This window comes from Channa argus, chromosome 4 (genome assembly GCF_033026475.1).
Source record: "Channa argus isolate prfri chromosome 4, Channa argus male v1.0, whole genome shotgun sequence".
Classification (NCBI taxonomy): domain Eukaryota; kingdom Metazoa; phylum Chordata; class Actinopteri; order Anabantiformes; family Channidae; genus Channa; species Channa argus.
In genome coordinates, this window is record NC_090200.1 from 6,032,230 (window position 1) to 6,053,478 (window position 21,249).

The window sequence follows — 21,249 nt, forward strand, 5'->3', positions numbered from 1 at the left end:
GGGCAATGAGGCAACCAGAGATGACAGATGCGGCTAAAATAAGAAAGCTGCATCAGGTTTTGGCCTCCGTTTGATTTAGCACTTGAGGCTGAATTCGAGTGTGGGTAGGTTTTCACGTTTACATTTCTTATACTGCACCTCATGCAATAATGCATCTAGTAATATTTGTTAATATTTGTATGTGGGCTAGTGTGTAGTGTGTGTAGTGTAAAATGTTTGCTTACACGGTGGCTACCTGAGCTCTGGCGTTAACCAACCCACTGACCTCTCGCGCTCCTGCTCCAGCAGGTTGGTGAACTCGTCACTCTTCTTCATGAACTCTCCATGGTTCCTCTTCTCGTCCTCCAGCTTGTACAAGGTCTGTTTGTGCGACTGCTCCACCATCAACAGCTGCTCCAGCATCCGACGGTGCGTTTCCCTCTGCTTCTCAACCAGCTTATCCAGCTGTGGAGACAGCACATAGAAAACATCTGTTACGTCTGGACTGCTGACGGTATTTTACACCCCGTATATAGGTTTTTCTTTAATTATGGTTCAGAGTTCGTGTTACCTCGACCATGGGCTTTTCATAAATGTCCTCCTGGAAGTCGTCAGCCTTGCCCTGTATGGTATCTCTCTGCAGGGCCTGAAGGACTTTCTGTGGTGTGACAAAGCCATATTTGGCCTCCAGCAGGGCCAAGTCGATTTTCTCTGCCTTTAGCACTGTGATCACCTCATCCCTGGCCTGCCATTGGAGAGAAGGTTGCTTTTGATTAGAAAAAAAAATATCTGTCTACATAAAAATAACAAGAGGTTGACAAAAGATTAATTATTACTGTCATAGTAACCAGTCACTATTAGAAAAGTACCTGATAACATATGTTTTTAGCCTCCCCAAATTGTAGTGGTAATATAAATGGAAATGTGATCAATTCTGCTAAAAAAAAAAAGGGGCCGCACATATACATCAAAACTTGCATTAATAAAAACTACTGAGAAATTTTCCAGTCATTGTAAGGGGAGGGATGACGAGATGTAATGAACCGGTGTTTTAAAGTTTGTGCTTTCTCTTAACATTTGTTTCCTTGTATCCAGCTCTTTTAATAAAGCAGACTTTGCCCTGTTACTATAAGCACTACTTTGCCAGGGGACTTTTGGATCCAGTGTTGGAATGACAGGAAGTAGCCTTAGCTGTCAGCTGTCCATTAACACTGGCTTTTTAGTCCATCTTGACTGCCCACTGAGCCACCGTGTCTGACTATGTGCCCAGCTGGGGTCAGTGCTGTGTCTGCAGGCCTCTCTGCTGCTGTAATGACTAAACCTTTCCAGGGTTAAATCCAAGCGTGCCCAGTCACATTAACAGTTTACATTACCTGTAGCTCTCCCTCCAGCAGGCTTAGTAGAAAAACCAGGTCATCTCGAGAAAGGTCCCTGCCTTTCTCCCTCCGGCCGCCTTTCGTAGCACCAGTGCCGCTGCCACTCACTCCGGCACAGGTGCTGTTCTTGGGGTCCTTGTGATTCCGCTGAATGGTGCCGGTGTCGTCTGGCGGCTCACGGTGACGGCGGCGGTGATCGGCCCTGCCCGAGGGCTCTTCCCGCTCTGCAGATCGCTTCCGCGTGTCCGCCTGCTGCTGCAGCACGGGCTTGGCCTTGGTCGTGTCTTCCAGACTGTTGCTGCGTGATCTCATGTTCCTCTACCTGTTGAATGAATGGAGGATGGAAGGATGAGTGTGTTTTTTTACTATCCTGCATGCTGATGTGCACACACTCTTCTTGCACCATGTCTCCCCTGTGTGAATCTTCTTTGTGAAAGGTTCTTTGTTTATCTTTTGCATTATTTATCTTTGCATTAAGTCAAGTCAGAGGGAGAACAACAGAATACGTAATGTGCCAGGCTTGAATCCACGACCTTGAATTTGAAGGACCTAAAAGAACAAAACACTCACAAATGCCTTCATGCTGTCACCCTGTCTTAGTGACTTTTACATCTTCTTTGTAGCGGATTTATACATTAGTGGACATAGATATCATTTTCACTTAACTTGCCTGCTCTCCACTCACTGAATTCTGTATAACTGAACTGCTTTTAAGGGCAGTCAAGACATTAATAAAACCCAGAAAAGAAGTACTACAAACAAACATGTGAGCTGTAATGTTAGTTTGAACTTTCCTTGCCTTTGTGCGTGTCTGAACGTATTTTGGGTTGATTGGATGTCAGGCTGTGCAGATAAACCTGTTCTGTCGTCACACTGTAAGGAGGCCAAAAACTCACCCTGCGTCCTACGTTCAGTTACACTTCTGTCATCTATGAAGTGGATCAGCATGTCGTCATTGAATGCCATGTAATTATTATTAGTCCCTCAGCGGAACAGAGTCATCAGCACCATCATGTTCCACCGGCCACAAAGCCTGCTTATGCCACAAATTCTCTGACATTGCCGTAAGTTTGTTCTTTTTTTCTTTTTGAGCCCCGGACCTTCAGTCTTGTCTCAATGAATTAAACGCTTCTGATCATCAGTCACGGCTGATTAATTTTCGAACGGCGTGAATTATTTGTGTAAAAAAAAAAAAAAGAAAAGTGGCCAACAGCAGTGTGCCACAGGATTTAGGCACCAAAGTGCTGAGGTCTTTCTCTTGTACCTACTTTGTCTGTTTTACAGATGTTGATAGGTGGCCTGATTTGTTTGGGCCCAGAGGGTGATTGGAAAAAGGGATAACATCAGCGTGCATACGTTTGGGAGCTTTGAGTAAAACAGCATCGTGGCTACCAACCAAGGTCTGTTTGGAGTGTACAGTGTGTCTTCAAGACATCTGGTTTATGAATGGGCCATTCAGTGACTCACTATGATAAATCGAAGCATGATAAATAGATGCTGTAAGCTTCAGACTCTGAGAAAAAAGGGCCGTAAGCTCCTTTGCCATGTAATTTATTCCTTTTTCAGCAGTACGTTCAGCTAAAGTAAATACATACAAAAGACAATCTAGAACTGAAACAAAAACATGCTGAGACTCATTTCTGGGTGTTTGATGTGTGAGAGAGAGTAATCTGCCCGAAGGCATTACATCACCATCTGTCCAGCTCAACTCACATCAAAATGTTTCCAGCTGAGCTCCGTTCCAGCGGAGGACACAATTTCACAACAGTGCACTCACGTTTGTTTTGTCATTTGTAACTGGGCAGTGTACTTCTGATAATAGATGACGCTTTAGTACACGGAGCACAGAAATACTTTTTAAACTGTTAGAGAGCAGTAGATTAACTAGATGAAGTGAAACAGAGGAAATGGAAATTGTTTATTAAAGACGTTAGAATAAATTCATTTTGAGAAGGTAGCTTTGAATGTATGGTTCTTACGCATACTTTAATACATTTACTGTACTCCAGGTTTAATTGCACCACTTTTTCCTTTTATTTACTACCTTTCTAAAAAATGCATTACCTAACAGTACTTGGTGGCTTGGTGTTTCACTGAAACATTGTAAAAATCATGTATTTTTGTAGGTTACACTGTGGAAACAAAGATTTTAGTTTTTACTTTTCATCTGCATTAAACATCGACTTTGAAATGCTGGTTACACATCCATGCACCATTAATACGGCATATCCATTAGGTAATGTGTTTTTCTAATTCACTTTGATATGTAGGAACAGCTCATGTTGCTAATCATTGCTGATCTGAACCTGCCAGTCGGTGCCTGTGTCAGACGTTTCCCGTTAAGTGTGTTCAGTAAAGCAAAGAAAACAAACTTGAAACACTGAAAAAATGTTATTTTAGCATCAGTCCAGGTTTGCCCTGAGACAAAATCGAAAACCTCGCCGCTCCAGCAGAGTCTGCTTGAAATGGCCTAATTGGAGTTTTGAAATAATGTGTTCGAAGCTTCTGCAGTGTGCGTCCAGCCTCTGTGTGAGGCCCTCTGACAGTTTATGAGCAAGAAAGATGGCTGGGTGATTGCATTGTTCACACTCTAGGCACAGTGCCACATGATTCAGAGCTGAGGTAATTCCCTGCAGTCTAAGACAGACTCCACATCGACTTACCTCGAGATCTGGGCCACAGGCGATAGACAGAACTCCTCAAAATGCGTGTGCAAGTGTGTGCGCAGCTTTATCTAACATGCATTTCTTTTCTGTGCACTATGTAAATGATACAGTACAGTTTGTAACCTAAGCATCAGCATCACCAGACCCTCTCTAATGAGGAACAGCTCTTGATACACAATCAACTCTGGTCAAACTTAGCTATTAGTCATTCCAGCACAACTGCAGCTTGTTGAAATTTACAAACCCCTGATGCAACAAACTCACAGATGCTCGTGTTGACACACAAATGGATAAAAAGCTTCAGCACATAGACACAAACTGAGATTGTGCAACAAAATCCAAGGGTCACAGACGTGTAACGCGGCCCCGCTGGGATTCCTACATGTGCAAGTATCACGTATCTGCAAAATCTCCAAGATGGATCAGAAATACATCACATTGTTCATAAAAAGGTTCACCGAGAGGACGGGAAAATAGTTTAGCACTGGATGGGATGCGTCTCCAAATCAGTCCCTTATACTGTTGAGGTGGGAGTTGAATAAATTACTTTTGAGATCATTGTTGTATCTAAGTGATCGTCCTGATTTTTGTGAAATGTTACAGGTTACTGGAAACTTGGAAGAAATTGGTCGATTTGGCAACAGTGGAATAGAGAGCTGTCCAAAGCTGTGCTGATTTGTGTTGGTGGACTGATGCAAACATCCTTTATATGACACAAAAGCCCAAATTACACTTCACAAAGTACCAGCGTTATTAGATTAGTATGGTGACCTTTTGGACAGCACAGCTTCCTCATGTGAATCTGCAAAATAAACCTTCAAATAAGAGGAAAACAAGACAAGCTGTTAAATTCTATTAAGTGCATTTAAGCTGATCACAATGCGGTCTGGAAATTTCCTTTCTGCCTTTCTTTCGCTCGTGTGTGCGCACATATTTTTTCCATGACCGTGCTGTGATGCACATGTCGTCAGCTTTGAGCAGGTGTGACCGCAAAACTGCCAGAAGAGCCACCATCCTTGGTATAAGACGCGAGTTAACCCTGTTAGATCATTTTTATCGGATTAAATCAGCAACCAATAGGCATTTGAATATGTGCTTGTAAAGACATGTTTTTTTCTTGGGAATCAGGCCTAAACACATCAGTATTAATAATGAAGTCACGGCATTACCCAATCGTCAACCTACAGTTTTCGTGTTTGTACCTGAGCTTCTAACAAAGTAATAATACAGCATCTGTTGAAGTGCTTGTTGACAATAACCACATGAATGAAGGGGCGTGTGACATGTATAAAACTGCCCAGAGATGACTTAACCGTGCTTTGTCCTCTTGCTAATCCCATCCAGCCAGCGTCAGGCGTTTTTGTCAGAGCACCTTGAATAAAGTCATTTTTCATTTTGCGAGGAGGGATCAGTGCCAGAAGGTGATATTATGATTAACAGGTGTTCGTATCTTATGCAACGGCCTTGGCTGCTCAGTTTGCTTTTGGCAATACAGGCAACAAACTGAAAAAATAATAATAATTCAGCACAAGCCCGAATATACACAGAGGGAGAATAAATGAATGTTTTTTGACAATGGCTATTACCTTTAATGTGAAGTATGCATGCACTTATATACAGATGTAGGTGCGCATAGTGGCTTTTCTAGATGATCAGGATGCAGAAACATGCTCACCATACTCACACAGCTAAAGCAACACTTTTTCAACGGGAAAAAAAGTTGAAAACACTCTGCAAAGGCTACGAGATGCGTGAGACTGAGTCAAATGGTAACATTTGCTGATTATCTCCACTCAAAAAAAACACCTGAGGCTTGTTGGGAGCTTGGAACTTTTTGATATAGTGTCACTGTTCTTTCCAGTGGCCAACTGTGGTACTGCAACAAAAGGCTGACAGACCCACGGTGCGGACAAAATCAATTATTACCTCTATGCTTATCTAGGCAACATACTCTATGTAGCATAGACAAGCAATTTTTGTGTTTGAGCCATCACCACACTCCAAAGTCTATGTAAGTACTTGCAAGCAGGGCCACACACACAAAAAAAAAAGTACAGTCAGATGATAGAAACCTGCTTGACAGGCTATTTCCTTTCAACTTAATAGGCTGCATCTTAATTTAAGGGCATTTATCCAGTAGTAGAGCAACGTTGCCATCCCTGGCTCAAAATTAGCAATATTATTAAACACAGCTTACTTATTCATTCATAAGTTCTCGTTCCTTTTTTTCTTTCCCTAATTCCCTTCCATTACCTTGTTGTCTCATTAAACAGTGAGGACAATGTCCAGAGCCAAAAGCAAAGCTGTTACTGGAAAGAGTTGGCAGTTTGGACCTGTCTAGCCAGGACCACCAAGGTTTCTCCAACTAGCTACCAGGTCAAAGAGCTTATTCATGCAAAGAATTTTAACACAATGAACTCACCAAGCTAGCCAGCCAATCGCTAACTCACAAACCCTCAAAGTCTGTCTGTAGCAGCCGTCGAGCAACTTTATCACGCATCTGAACACTTGAAAAGGCAATCGGGCTATTTTGGAGCTTTATGATTGTGGATCTTTTCCATGACACACGCGCAAAAAACATATCCAAATATTACGGAAACATTGGTAATTTACATCTAAGTACACTCTCACCATCAGGCTCTTTTACAGTAGGCACTTGATGTCTTGGAGAGCCTTTTATGTGAGCTGGAAGTAAAGCAGAGGGAAATCCGGAGGGTGAAAGGTCAAAGGTGAAGAAGCAGGTGTGCTTTAACTCCATCTTCCACACCAACACACCCATCTACCTACTGTGAATGGAAACACACATGCAGCCAACCGCCTGTGTCAACAGTTGGCATTCGAGCAGACAGCCACATATGTATGTATGCATATACACACTCAATCTCTGCTGCACAGGCACACACAAATTACAAAGTCAATTCCTGCACCCTGACATCATGCTGCTGTCAATATGATTGAGGGGAAGAGAAACACAGATCAAAAGAGAAAAGAAAAGGGGAACGTGGGGGTGGGAGAGACGGAAGAGCAGCAGTATATCCTTTGGAAAGAGACAGAAAAGCTTATAGATAGTTTGTGCATGAAATCATTTTCAGTCTAAGTTGGGACTTTTATGTTTGAATTTGCATACACAAAGCTCGAAGGTGGCATGAGACGATCCTGTGGCCTTCTTTTTAACCTTTAACATTTATGCACAAATATGCCTGGCCAGATAAGATTAAGTGAGAGGAGAGGAAACCTGCCTTGTGTTTCACCAAGTTAGAAGAGAAAATCCGTTCCAGTTGGCACTGACAGGTAAATTGTGTTATCTGTTGACTGTCAAACCATCCTCTTAAAATAAGTATGACATTTACCATCAAATTTGAAATGAACTTTCTGCTTTTATTTAAGTTTTACACATCGCCCCAACTTAGGGCAGGGTACAGTGAAACCATCTCGAACTAAGCTTAATAGATTTTTAGAGTTCTTCTTTTTTGCAAGAGTCCAATGTTTTGCATTCAGTGTAGCTGTTACAGCAGAGTTCTGGTAACTTTCTTGCACTGGTGATTTCAATGCACATTAGGATAAATTCAGACAGACATTCTGGTGTGAATGATTTTAGTAATACCATTAAGTGGTAATACAAGTAAGTAAGTATGTGCCTCTAGAGAACACAAGGGCAGTATTACATGAGTACTTTGGAAAAAGGTGTAGGGGCCCTTTTGATGGTAATTTACCACTGTAAAATGTAAATACATTTTAGTGTTTCTTCTAGTATTGCTTCACTTAAAGTGTTATTGAACAGCGTTAAATGCATCAGCAGTGCTAAAAGCACTGAGAGAATGACAGTGCTGTGCTTGATGGGTGTCTATCATCAAGCCAAAAGAAAAAGAAAAAAAGGGGGGAGGAGTTGGGGGGGAGTAATGTTTACAAACAGAGCTCTGGTTGCTGTGGCAACAGGTAGGAATCTGTGTTCAGGCCTCGAGGTTGGATGAGGTGTCATAAAACCGTAGGAGATGTTTCCTGCGAGCATTAGAGCTGCTGGACTGTAAAGCAACAAGAGAAGTGGTTTGGGAATTCCACTGCACTGAAGTCATCCGCAGCTCTGGGCACAGGCTGTAACTCCTCCAAAACGACTTAGGAGAACCGCTCAGCACCAATCAGGAAGACAAACAGAGATGTTTCGGCCGTTATTCAAAGCTGTAGGATATATGACAGTGGCTTCTGCTTATAGCTGTTAAAACGCCAGTGTGGTGATAAAGAAAGCTGCTGCACATTTTTCACACCCAGGCCGCCTCTCTGCAAGATGATGCAATCCCAGGAAATCTTCATCGGCCAGAAACTGTCAGTTTAGCAGCATATCTCCCCACTGAGCACGTCTCTGAGACAGGAATCATAATCATTAAAAGGGCAGCTTGTCTGTGCATTTCTGAATATGATTATGTGGAGTAAGCTCATCACTTTGATAGGGAAGATGGAGCAGTCATAATGAATCTCATTGCTGACTACTGAAGTAAAAAGAATGTTGTTTTACTTATTCTGGGAATATCATGGGGTATATCTGTTATGTAGTTCTCATTGTCAGCTCTTGTAAGAGCAAAAAATAAATAAAAATGCACTGCTACCCAGAGAGCACTGCTGCACAATGAGCATCTTTAATGAGACTTTCACAAGAGGGCGCCATGTAACCATTAAAGTTTGACTTTTCGAAAGTCCATTCACTGAAACTGTTTAACATACTTATATTAGGGTGTACATTCTTAATTTGTACTTAATTCGTACAGAGTTTACCAAACAATCCCCTGTAGGCATGTTTGAAGAACTATAGAAGTTTTATCATGCTGGTAGCATTTCATAAAATTATATCTACAAGACCAGAATTTTTCATCTGCAAATGTGTCCGACTGTACTTCACCGAAAAGTCCAATTTTAGTGTGTTTGACCTCAAGAGTTCACGTTTCCACATCTGACTTGTGAAAGTTTGTCACTGGACCGTGAGTGATCTTCAGCTATCAGCTGTTCGTGACATCAAAGTCATGCTCCTTTGAGGGCACAGAGAAACTTTTCACCTTAACGTGAATACATTGTGTCATGCAAAAAATGACGAAAATACATAAATAAAATGCAAGCAGACGTTGCTATTCTCTGCCCTGAGTAAATGGAACTGCTTTGGGTTCTGAGACAATTTTCTGACAGGCCAAACATTTAATTGAGAATGTAATTGGCAGCTTTCCTTGGAAGAAGGAGGAGAAACTGACATGCTGTGAGCCAAAACAAGCGAACCTGTCCATGATCTCATCCAGGTAACATGACATAAAGCAGCCTGTCAACTGCAAGGACAATGCAGGTGATCTGTCAGTGCAATGATGGGAACTCGTGTTTCCTCTGCCAAGTTTACCTTTAAAGCAGTTTTCATTCTGGGAGGAGGGCCAGGTCGGATATTAAACCATGAACAGTGGCCAAGCATATTCTGTCTGCTTTTGTGGAACGGTCTTACCATGAGATCATCTCTTTCTGATCTCAGGACGACCTCCAAATGCGTGTGCATGGCTCATATCTGCAATTGTTTAGGGCTTCGGTTTGTATTAGACATGTTTCGCGTGACTGAATGCACATTTAACAAGGTCAAACGGCTGAGAACGGAAACAGAGAGCAGTGCAGAAGTTCAACGACCGTGCAACCAGATCGAAGGCCAAACAACTTTTTATTGGGGGCCAGTCATGCTGGTTTGACCAAAACATCATTGCAACAGAGCCACTTTATATTGCTGGTGCTCTTCACAGCCACAAAACTTGACTATGTTTAGCCCTGCAGACTCCTATGTCAGCGTCAATACATGTTCTGAGCATGCCCAATGTATTTAATATTCAGTATCCCCTTTCAGGCCTTGGCAGGTGCTCCATGCTTAGTGTCATCAGACTGTAACCATGTCTGCTTCGGAGCAGGTGATTATGGGAAAGAGAATCCTGAGGTTTGATGGGGTTTGATTTGGCCAGGAGCTGCTGGGCATTAATGACACCACCGTACCGAGTGTCACACTGCACCAACCGGTGAAGCGGAGGGTCACTTAGTTCAAACAGCGGCATGGCATGACAAGAAAACGTCACATGTAATGGGAAAAGTCATGACAGGGACCCAGGTGTCACATGGACGCTCCCTCAGCATCTTCAGATCTTTGATCTTCAGTTTTATGTCCCACAAATTTTTATGTTGTTGCTTGCTGTCAGCCCTCTCATCAACCTTGTTTCCAGTAGCAACAAGCAGCTGCAGTAACTCTCTGTACCTGCCTGCCCGACACCAAACTACAAGAAAAACATAATCTAATCAAGTAAAATGAAAGCATACATTTTTACTTTGCCAACGAGTCCAACATTAAGTAACGATTACTTCACATCTGTTGAAGGAACAGAAAAGAGTGTTGTGACGTCAGTAAAATCCTTATTACTTAATCCTCATCATTGTTCCTATGTAGTCCCTATATTTTCAATATTAACGGACCTCATCTGTGGTGATTGGAGTTGGAATACGTTCCTTTTATTTTGAAAAACTCTTTGAACTGTTGAAAAAAGATTTTTTTCTAATTCAAAGTAAAGTTAACTTACTCCAATTTGAGAAGAGAATAAATTATACAGAAAAAAACTCCACAATTACTGGAATTATGAAATGAAGCAACACAAACACGGGAGCATCCTGTTTACATTAGCACTGTGCTGCTGCTGCTGCTGCTGCTGCTAAAGCGTTTCTGTGTGTTGTTACAAAAAGCCACGGATTTCAGTGGTAGCAAGTGGTCTGATTTGTATTCGCACTGTGGTCACGTTTTCATTTAGACATATGTGTGCATCTCATTAGAAAATCTTTCTTTCTAAATTCCCCATGCTTTGCCAACACTTTAAACCAATCCAGATCGCTTTCCAGGTTTTCCCTCCGCTCCTTCGGACGGCTCGGCATGCTGAGCGTGATTGAGCAGCTCCACACAGATCAGATCGAGGAAAGGTGTGAATAGCTGAAATGTCACCACTAGGGCCACCAGGGAAGAAGACGAGTCACATACTGTACATGCCCCAGCATCCTGACACCACGAGCCTCTCTGTATTATTCCAAACATGCAGATAAACACAGACAAACAGCAAAGTTACGGTTTGGTTTTAGGTAAGTAAGAGCAATAATCTTATTGTTCTAATATTGGGTTTGTGCACTGTTTCTGCTGCTGTATGACATACAGACACTTTAATAGTCATACTGCAGCCATCTATAGGCCATAATTATACATGTGTATGTTGTGGTGTCCATCTGAATTTGGACTGTTGATAACACTTGGTTTTATCTTCTCAGAGAGTTTCATGGATCTTTATTGGGACCCTTAGCTCTGCTCAGCCAGCAGAGGGTAGTGCTTTTTTATTTTTGGGAGTGAAAAGGATTGTGAATGATTCGACTGTGAATGATTCCACTCAGCTTCATTCCAATGTTCACAGTGATGTTTGACTTTGTCCAGTAAACACGTAATCTAAGTGAGTCACTTAGATTGAAAATATGCATGTCCCTCTCATGTTGTGAAATTTAGATCATGCTTATGCAGCTCAGGGACTTGTTTTAAGTTCCCCCCAACTGAGGCTTTCACTTTATTCCATGGTCTTAGAAGTTTTCTTCTTGGTTTTCTTACTCTCACAAAGTCAAAATGACTTGTAAATAAGAAGAGCACAGAGATGAATGGAGTAAGAAAAAGTGAAGAAAGGTTGGAAAAAGTTTGAATGATGCATCAGCATTCATTCGCCGTTGTATTCCCAGGTGGCCCATCTGTCTGTGTGGTGACAGAGGATTGACAGTGGGTGATTACAGGGTCAAGGCGTCCATTAATTGGTCCACATGCTGCCGCTTTGCCTTCAGCGCACGAACACATACCCCCACTGGCTGGGAGATAACTCCGTTTAACAGGTTACGTTTCAAGTACCATCAAGTTATCAGAGGTGTACTTATAAAGGAATATGATGCGATCATGTCTTTTTGTGTCTAAATTGGACAAAATGGAGATTTTTAAGTAATCTGCTACAATTAAATTTGACATGTCAGCGTAGAATCATTAAATCATGGTATTATTAAATGTCAAATACTGTCAAATAAAGAGGATATTACATTCAGTTGGCCCTTTAAAAGTAAAATGTATCTGAAAGGATCAGATAACTCTACTGAACATTAATTGGCAACAATTTTGATAATTGATAAATTGTTGACGTAATTTACGAAGCTGAAAATCCTGAAAAAAAAGTGTTGACCTTATTCACATTATTTGTCTTGTCATCTTGTCATTCCAAACTGTATATTTGAGTGATCATAAGAAAAAAACAGAGTAAAGCGCAAAACCAAATGTTGACAACGGAGCAAATTACTCCATTCATTGTATTTTTTTATAATAAATGAAAAGTTGTCTGCATGCAAACACATCAAACTGAAATAGGGAAGCTGGTAAACTTTATACAGCGCCCGCTCACGGGATATCATCACTATGAACTGTAATATATTACTGATGTAATGATAATGTACATCGTGTTTACAACAACCCACAATGACAACATTTGTCAGGGGCTGCACAGACACTCATTCAGGCACTGGTCTTTAAAAGGCACACACATGGAGCAGTAATATTACAGTATCTCTCATTATCCCCCTAACTAATGACCACACGACATCACGACAGACAGCCAGCAACACAGTGTCAATAAAAGACATAGAGGTTAATGGACAATGTGTTTGAGTACGTTTGGATTGGAGCACTAATGTGTTGTGCATGTGCACATTGAAACTTAAAATGTCACTGGCAATTAAGTTTATTAAATGTTAATACGCTTAAGCCTCCAACATTTCCAGTGATTTGACTTAATACCGTCGAATTAGTATGCAGGACAGATTGGGGACCTTTAAACGTTTATTGGGAACATTGTAAAACATGCTACTTAAACGTATGAAGGACTATATCCACCTGTCTGTGCCTGCAGTGCTGCCCCCCGAACATGCAGTTACCCAGCAACCTCCTCAGTGATGAGTCACGACACCTTGGACTGTTTACAAGTCAAATGTCAATGCTGTAACAAGAGCATCGACTTTATGACACTGTCAAATTGAGCACCACCGCTCGAGCATAATGCAAATCAGCAAATCAATTGGCCCAAACACAGGTGATTTGTTTATAATGAGCAGTTATTGGAGTTGTGCAATTCTGCTGACATATTGTTACGGGGGATCAAGATCTTGATTATAAATTTCTCCACAATAGACGTGGTGACTTTAATACTACCGGCAGTGGCCAGTGAAATTAATTCAAAACTCTGTGATTTTTTTATTATTTATTTATTTTTTATCTCTCTACATCCTGTTTATTACAACTCCAATGTCCTGCTTCGTTAGCTCAGCACGCAGTGTGACAACTGTAGAAGTACAACATTAGACGACATAAAGGAAAAACGAAGATACGTGTGATTCTGCTCGTGACAAAATGCCATAAAAGAGACATATTTAAGTAGTATGAAGTTAGACTGGGACAAACTTCAGAGTAGTTTATGTCTCATCAGCCACAAACACCTGTGTGGGCGGAGGAGCCTTTAACTCGTATTAACAGATTTTTTTGGCAGGCTGAGGGCTCAGCGAGCACAACATGGGCACAGTTTCTTATTTATTCATGCGGCGGTGACTGGGCTACAGTGGCTTTCATTTGGAGTCATGTGTCTGGCAGCTTAGTGGACAAAAGTCCGTCATTCACCCTTTTGTTTGTGCTATTTTTGTGAGAAACTGCTGAGAAAGACATCTGACTATGTAATGCTCAACTCGCATTGGCCTGACACGTTGCACTACCACAAGACTTATTGCCCCAAATGACCCCAACATGTGAAAACAGAGGATAAGGATGCTAGTAATTCTCTTGCATTCTTAATAATTCAATGACTGTGCAGCTTTCAAGCAGCGAGCCACCATTCCCCAGTGAGCTGAGTAACTTTATCTTAAAAACTGTACAGGCGGTGCTGTGATTCTGCTCTTCGGCTGAGCATTGTCTCGCACCAAGGTACAGGATGAGTCATCCCTGCGGTGTCGAAACCTGACACTTCCTTCAGAATAAGTGCACTTTTGGTAGGTTTTTGCACAATAAAGCCCCGTTTGCATTTGTAACTCGACCACATACCGTGATAGGTTGTGTTTGAAGTACCTCGCAAACTTGTAATCATATGAAGGCGGCACAAAGGGAGAATGAAAGGTTGTTTGAAATGGCTCCACTGTCTCGTTGCTTGACAACGTGGTAACCAAACTCTGAAGTGACACTATGGCTGTGGCCCCTTGTGCCATTTATGAGTCATCTTGGCAGACGGATGCCATGCGCTGTACGCTCCTTCACCCTCACTGCCACTGTGCTGCTGACCCCTGGGCCTCATCCCATACTGACACTGCAGCACTCCTGCCAAACACAATGCCGCTCTGTACATATCACTGCCATTTAACACAATTCTCTCCACCGTAGTCCAGGCTAAAGGGAGTAAATAAACTGCAACACACTGTGCGACTGTGACACTCCTGTTCTTTCCTCCTCTTTTTCTGTTTGCTCTCCGCATGCTTCACATATTTGAGCAGGGAAAATATTAGAGGGTCGTCAGAAAATAGCCTGATAATTGACCCCGTCACTCAGCGTACGAAAAAGCTAAGCAGAATCGCCGAGCTACGATAAGCCCCCTCATCTCGACCGGGTTCATTTCTATAGCAACCGCAAACACAGAGCGGGGCAACAATGGAGGCTTCAGCTCAAAGAGGAGCATTGGCAGCAGTGCTCCTTGGTGGGTTTTATTTGTTTCTCAGGCTGCCACCTGTGTTACTTTATCCAATCGTGCTACGCATGCCAGGAATGTCACGACCAAAGCTCAGTCCCTGCTGGGAATTCGATGCAGAAATAGAAGCGAGATGTGAGCGTTTTCAAATTGGGTACGGCATGATACAAGGCTGAGTAAAAAGCAGTTTGAGAGTGGTACATATGAGCTTATGCATGGAGAGATTATGACAAAATGGCCCCACCCCTTTCTTCTGGACATTGTGGTAATAATGTATTTGTTTTGGGAAGTATGTTTTTCTGGTCATTTTATGCCTATATTTGCACAATTTAGCCTATTATGGTCATTCTGTGTCTATTTGGACTTTTTTAGACATTTTTTGTTTATTTTATGGACTTTTGAATCTGTTTTTGGTCATTTTGTGTCTTTTAACTGGCATATGTGGCTCCTGCACCACTTTGGCCTATGGGCCAGTGCCTTCAACGTTTGTCTAATAATTCCTTTTACACACCCACCAAACAACATGGTGGAAATACAGTGAGTGGGTTTTACTGGAGCTAATTTGCTGAACTATTAATGCTCCCCCACAGAGAGATAGTCGCACATAAACCCCCAGTAAACAACAACGTGTTAATAAGTGAGCTTAAGGGATGCTTCTAGATTCGGTTTCTAGGGACAGACCTCTGAGTTTGGACGGTTTCTCCCTGAGCTAAATTACGTAGCTGTGTAAAACAGCAAATATGTAGCAAAATGCAACACATTTCAAAACCATTTAAGCCCAAACACAGAGAGTTTGCCAGCAGACACAAACAGTAACTCACATGTCTCACAAAATGACAATAACATACTTTTTAATTACATAAGAACAGGCTGATCTCAATGATAAGCAAATGATGCTCATGTCCCTGACCATTTCTGCTGCATAGTGGAAAACACTGACCCCGTTAAACAGCTTGCAGAGGAATCTGAGTTCAGTGTATATTTAACATAGAACATAGGCACTAAATAAAGTTAGGGTGACGAACGCAGATGACTAACAATTATAGCATCAGAAGATGAAAAGACAACCAGGTTTAAAAATCGATTCCATGGTGACAGATGTTTTAAAACAACAAGTTAGTAATAACAAACTTTTATAAAGCGGCAATATCTTTGATACTTAAGTTTGATAAATAATAGTGCGAGTGTTACGGTCTCACCAGGACCTAGAGAGGGTGGTCTTATGCTATTCCTGCTGTTCTTATGAAGACAAACAAGTCCATTAGCAGGTCTGACCTTCAAATTGATCACACTTTGAATTACAAGTATCCAGTTCATATTTGTCTGTGCTCAGACACTGGTTGCTACTGTGTTTTTCTGCTGTACCATTTCCCACCAGTGGTGATGGTCATGAGAGGAGGCACAAACCCTTGTCCCGTTTTGTTAGTTCTCTTCCTTTTTCTTTTTTTCTTGTCAGCATGTGAGATGTGTCGTTGGTGTGAAAACAGTAAATGCGAGTATGTGAGGACTGCGTGTAAACGTCAAAGCGTGTTCTGAGAGAAGCCCTGAGTTAGTTGTCTGTTTGTTTTTTGCAGCTTTTCTCCGTTTGACTCTCCATATTGCATTTTCACACATAAAATTGGAGCCTCCAGCTGTCTTGCCCCTGCTGATAGTTTTGAATGCAGCACAGGGAGCCACCCATCACTAATGCTCCACGGTGAAGCGATGCAGTGTGAGCATTACTCACTCATGCATCCTTCGAGATGAGACGCGGATGCGTGTGCCGTAGCAAACTATGTTGCGTCAGCTCAGTCCGGCACAGGCTTAAAGAGGTGAATTATTTACACTGTTTCTGTAGTGATGCACCTGGTCAAAGGGGTTTGCTAAAGTAAGGTGTTAGGAATAAAATGCAACGTAACAACGATGAAAGGACAATCCACATTGTGTTTTAACGACTGACACAGACTGAGCTGACTAGTGTTGACTGCCTTTACACAAGCATTGACAGAAATGTTTAGCACGCTTAAAAATAAAGTGACTTCTAGCCTTTCTTCCTAATACTGATCTTTCCCTTTTTATAGCCATCCGTCCCTGAGGCTCTTATGTCGGAATATGTTGCTGTCATGGGAAGGGTTTCTGCAAAAGCACCATCCAGCTGATCTTTCAGTACCCGTCCTGACCAGCTGACTTATTTTGACTTCACTTGACAGCACAAGGCTGCAGGTCAAGCTGTAAGAGAGAGAGTCAGACTAATGTTGGACAACACTGGCGTTTCTCTCCCGGTATATATAGTGCTCTTTTCCCAGAGCTCTGGGCGGTTGCTATTCTGTGAGAGAAACAGGATCCCCACGACTGAAACAAGTCACTGTTCCTGCAGCCAAACACCATGTGTCTCTCGGTCCACTCTCTTCTTGCACCGGATGACCCCACTTCAGCCACTCAGAGATTAACACAGCAGTGAAAAGCGATATTTTAAAACGGCTACTGTACATCTTATATTTTACTCGTCAAGTGAATGAAGGCTAAACTGAACCGAGCAAGCTTCATTACTAGCCTTTGAACTTTTTCGTCCCACTACAGCTGCAAGAAGAAGTGTGTGTCTGTCCAGAATGCACATGCTCAACATGCCTGCAGTCATAGAAAAGGGCAAGATGCAATAATCACTCGAATAGGGGTAATTAATTTCAGATTTTTCCTCGAAGGCATTCAAACGGCCTAACATATAGACAAAACCTTCAAACCCTGTGACTCCCACTGTGTGTCGGGGTTCCTACAAGTAGGTCCCTGTTTTGTTTTCATCATATTTGTGCACAAGGACCGACACAATCTGCCCATCCATCAATTATCTTTACCCTGCTTATCCTTGTACGGGTCGCCGGGGTGCTGGTGCTGATCCCAGCTGTCATCGGGCGAGAGGCGGACTACAGCCTGAACAGGTCTGGGTGGCATAATTCACATCTCATTTATTCCACTGGTGACTGCAGTGCACCACTAGTTTCCACAACGCTGTTTTTATGTGCATTGAGGAATTAAATGCAGAATAACAAATGTTTAGACCTGAACAAGAACCCTCCACAGAGCACCTTTTTCATTTTTTATCTCGTTAAATCCAGCTACTTTGAAACATTAAATAACATTAGCTGTAAAATTATTTAATTGTCAGCTCGATGGTACCATCTATTTTAAATGTACAAAATATTTAATGTATGATGCCATTTATGACTTTGGCCAAAGCTCTCCTCAGTGTCTGATCTCATCAACTCAGGGAAGGGCAGCTCATGAATTCTGATTACCACCATCCAAACTTTATTATTGCTCGACGCAAAAATGTAATGTGACACGTTATTGATTCACCGTTTCTCTTTGGCATCGGGCCGGGATTGGATTCAAGGACAGTTCAGCAGGGCCCTGGCGCTACCATATGTAAAGAAGACAGAATGACAGTTGCTACCCATGAACTTGTCGCCAACCACGTCCTCAAATGTTGTGATTTTTGTGTGTGTTGCATGTGTGTGTGTGTGTGTGGGAATACAAGAATGATGAACTATGGGAAAGCTCTGAATGTCATAAACAGCAACTTTCTGTTTAAAAGTCAAACAAACCAGTTGCACTTCAGCATTTTTCTAGTAATTTACTCACTAGAAAAGTGTGAAGCTTAGTAAAAATCCAGCAGGATTAAGATGGGTTCAAGGCTAAACTATGACCATGTTGGATCTGCTTTTTTTTTCTTTTTCAAGTGCTAATGAAGAAGAGATTCACTTTGATTTGTCTCACATACAAACGCACGCACGCACAAACCACCGAGCGCTCCCCATTGATGAATAAAACACCTTCAATAAAACCTCTGAGCCAGGTCATCTAATCCCACCTACAGCTGGTGAAGCTCAAGGTGCCAGGAGGTTTGCCTTAATGCGTGTCTGCTTTAATGATCTCTGCCCCGCTACCCTCAAACTGTCAATCACCCAGACGAGAGAAGGAGCTTCCAGCAAGCTGCAGTTTTATCCAAATATTGTAATTGCTATGATACAGTCTGACCGTAACGTTTTATTTGATGTATCGATCCAGAAGGAAGGGGTGGGGCCATTTTGTCATAACCTCTCCATGCATAAGTTGATCTGTTACCATTCTAAAACTGCTTTTTACACTGCGATTTATGATTATCATCATCTGTGTTTAGTTCTAGACAAAAACATCTGCCAGATGATTAAAAGATGTTCATTATCGATTTATTGGCAAAAACTGTCCTAGTTTTACTTATTACATAGTGAGATCTTGACTTTTTTTTGTTCTTATTCACAAAAGTAGCAGATACTCTAGAAAATATATATTCTAGATATTCTAGAAACTGGAAACAGCACATAGTTTTGGAAGAAAGAATTAATTTTATTATGAGAGCAGTGAACGATTTGGAAGTGGCATAGAAATATCAAACCGCCTAGTATTTCACAAAAAAATAGCAATTTAAATATTTTTTTCCCACAAGCCATCAGATTTACCCTTTGAGCCCATGTAACCAATATTGTTAAATCCTGTCCCACAATCAGAAGCCAAAATGTGGTGCATGTTCATGTCGCTACTGGTAAATTGTATCAGCTTCATCTAAAGCCGACTGATCAAGTGCGGGACCCTACAAATGGCATTTGCCCTAAACGTGCCAAGCAGGCTGAGTGGCGCCCGTCTCCAGAATACTGCCACCAGAAGGCTGTGGCCCTCTGTCCAGCTACCATACGTACTTAAACAGATTAACCTGTCGCTTCTAGTCACGTGCCAAAAGCCAATCCTTTAAAAAGCTGCAGCTGGGGCGTCCTTCTGTCAGCCCCAACACTGACAAAATGCAAAAATGAAAAATGGCCACTGACTTCCTTTAACACCTTGAATTCATTTTGCACAGCAGATCACATTATGATTCAGAATACGGAGAAACAAAACTTCATATAAAAATGGCTCCTTCCTGCATATGAGCTTTTATTGTTCATAACAACCTGTAAGTTTTACTACGATGACCACCAGCAAGTCATCAAACTACAGATGCAGTGTCATACAGTCTGAGCATGTGATAATAGCTTTGCATTTCTTTTAGGCCAAAGAGAAAAATAACATGTGTCTGAGGTTTATGATGGAAACACTTTATTGGCTTGACATTTGACTGCTGTTACTCTCTATCTGACTCCTCTCAGTATGTTTCCAAACTGAGACACGAGTCCCAGTCTGGTAACATGACCCCCCCACCCTCCTTCACACCCGTCCTCCCGCCACTCAGATGCTGTATGCAGGTTATCATGGACGCGCTGCCCTTTGGAAATTCCCTGGCTGGAACCAATACGACTCGTGCAGGGCCATCGCCCGCTCGGTATCACTGCACAGAGGTAGATTAATTTATCACCGCAGCTTTGATGTGATGGGTTAAATCGACCTCGGGGTGTGTTACCACTTGCGGCGCGATATCATGTTTTGCCCTCATCAGCAGATTTGTTTTAAAAGCATGGCTGATTCACTCTAAGTGTGCAAAACACAAGAAGGACAAATAAGAGACAAACTTCTGTCATTGCACTTAGCCTCATAGTTCTGATCTTTTTTATCCTAGATGCAATTAGAGCAAATTAAGATTAGCCAGCATTGCCTGTGACCCCTAGAGCCTGTGGGAGTCTTTCTGTTCTGGACTCTAATCTCTCTATCTGTCTAATCAGCAACAGCCTTGCAGGAAAGCTGCCACAACACAGATTATATGCTGCTCTTTAAGTGTTGTGCAAATCCAATCAAGCGAGACATTCCAGTGCCAATTTGCAATCTGTTCTTTTGCTCCTTACAAATTTAATTGCTGTTTCCTTGTAGAAATACAAAAAATATATAATTTAGAAAACTTTTTAGTAAAATGCATTATGGATGATTAACATACAACAGCGCTCATTATCTATAGCCAGACTAAACTGTCGCACATTTTTTGCAGATATGACTTCAATTTTGCTAAATATTGCAGTGTAATTTCTGCATTTTGCATTTCTACATTTACTTCCATGCAATCACACAGACATACAACCTTTTTCAACTGCATATATGTCACTAAATCAAAAGGTTGCATATTGGGTTTATCAGTGTTTAATCATGTAGACACACACCAACTTCCCTTAAAACACATTCTCTCCATGCCAAGCTCCAGCCTTACCTTTCACAGCGAAGTGTTAAGCGTTGGGAGTCTGTGCTGTCGTGCCTCTGCAGTGCCACTCACTGTGCCTTTAGCCTGCCGGCTCAGATGAAGCGTTATCCTCAGCCTGAATATTTGCTCTGCTCTCCTCTCTGATGGCGAGTGTCCCTTTTCTCTCCTCCGCGGCGTCCTCAGTTGGCCTCTCATACAATCCAGGTGGTCTGAACGGTGGGAGAGAAGAAGAGGAGTGTATCCTGACACACTGGGAGAGAGCTGCTGCTGTGTGTGTGTTAGTGATGATGTCTGTGGCTGGGGACTGTATAGACAGA

General features: G+C 42.0%; 1 protein-coding gene across 2 annotated transcripts in view; it reads right to left on the minus strand.

Annotated features, from left to right (window-relative positions):
* The window catches only part of filip1l (filamin A interacting protein 1-like), a 59,832-nt gene extending 38,583 nt beyond the window's left edge, over positions 1-21,249 (minus strand). The window contains exons 1-4 of one of the 2 annotated variants that reach the window (XM_067500466.1): positions 20,942-21,249; positions 1,353-1,677; positions 551-724; positions 266-444 (exon numbers count right to left, since the gene is read on the minus strand). In XM_067500466.1, the coding sequence (XP_067356567.1) occupies positions 266-444; positions 551-724; positions 1,353-1,667 (668 nt within the window). In that variant the 5' untranslated portion in view covers positions 1,668-1,677; positions 20,942-21,249. The remainder of the gene's footprint in view (positions 1-265; positions 445-550; positions 725-1,352; positions 1,678-20,941) is intronic. The other variant, XM_067500463.1, reaches the window with a different exon arrangement.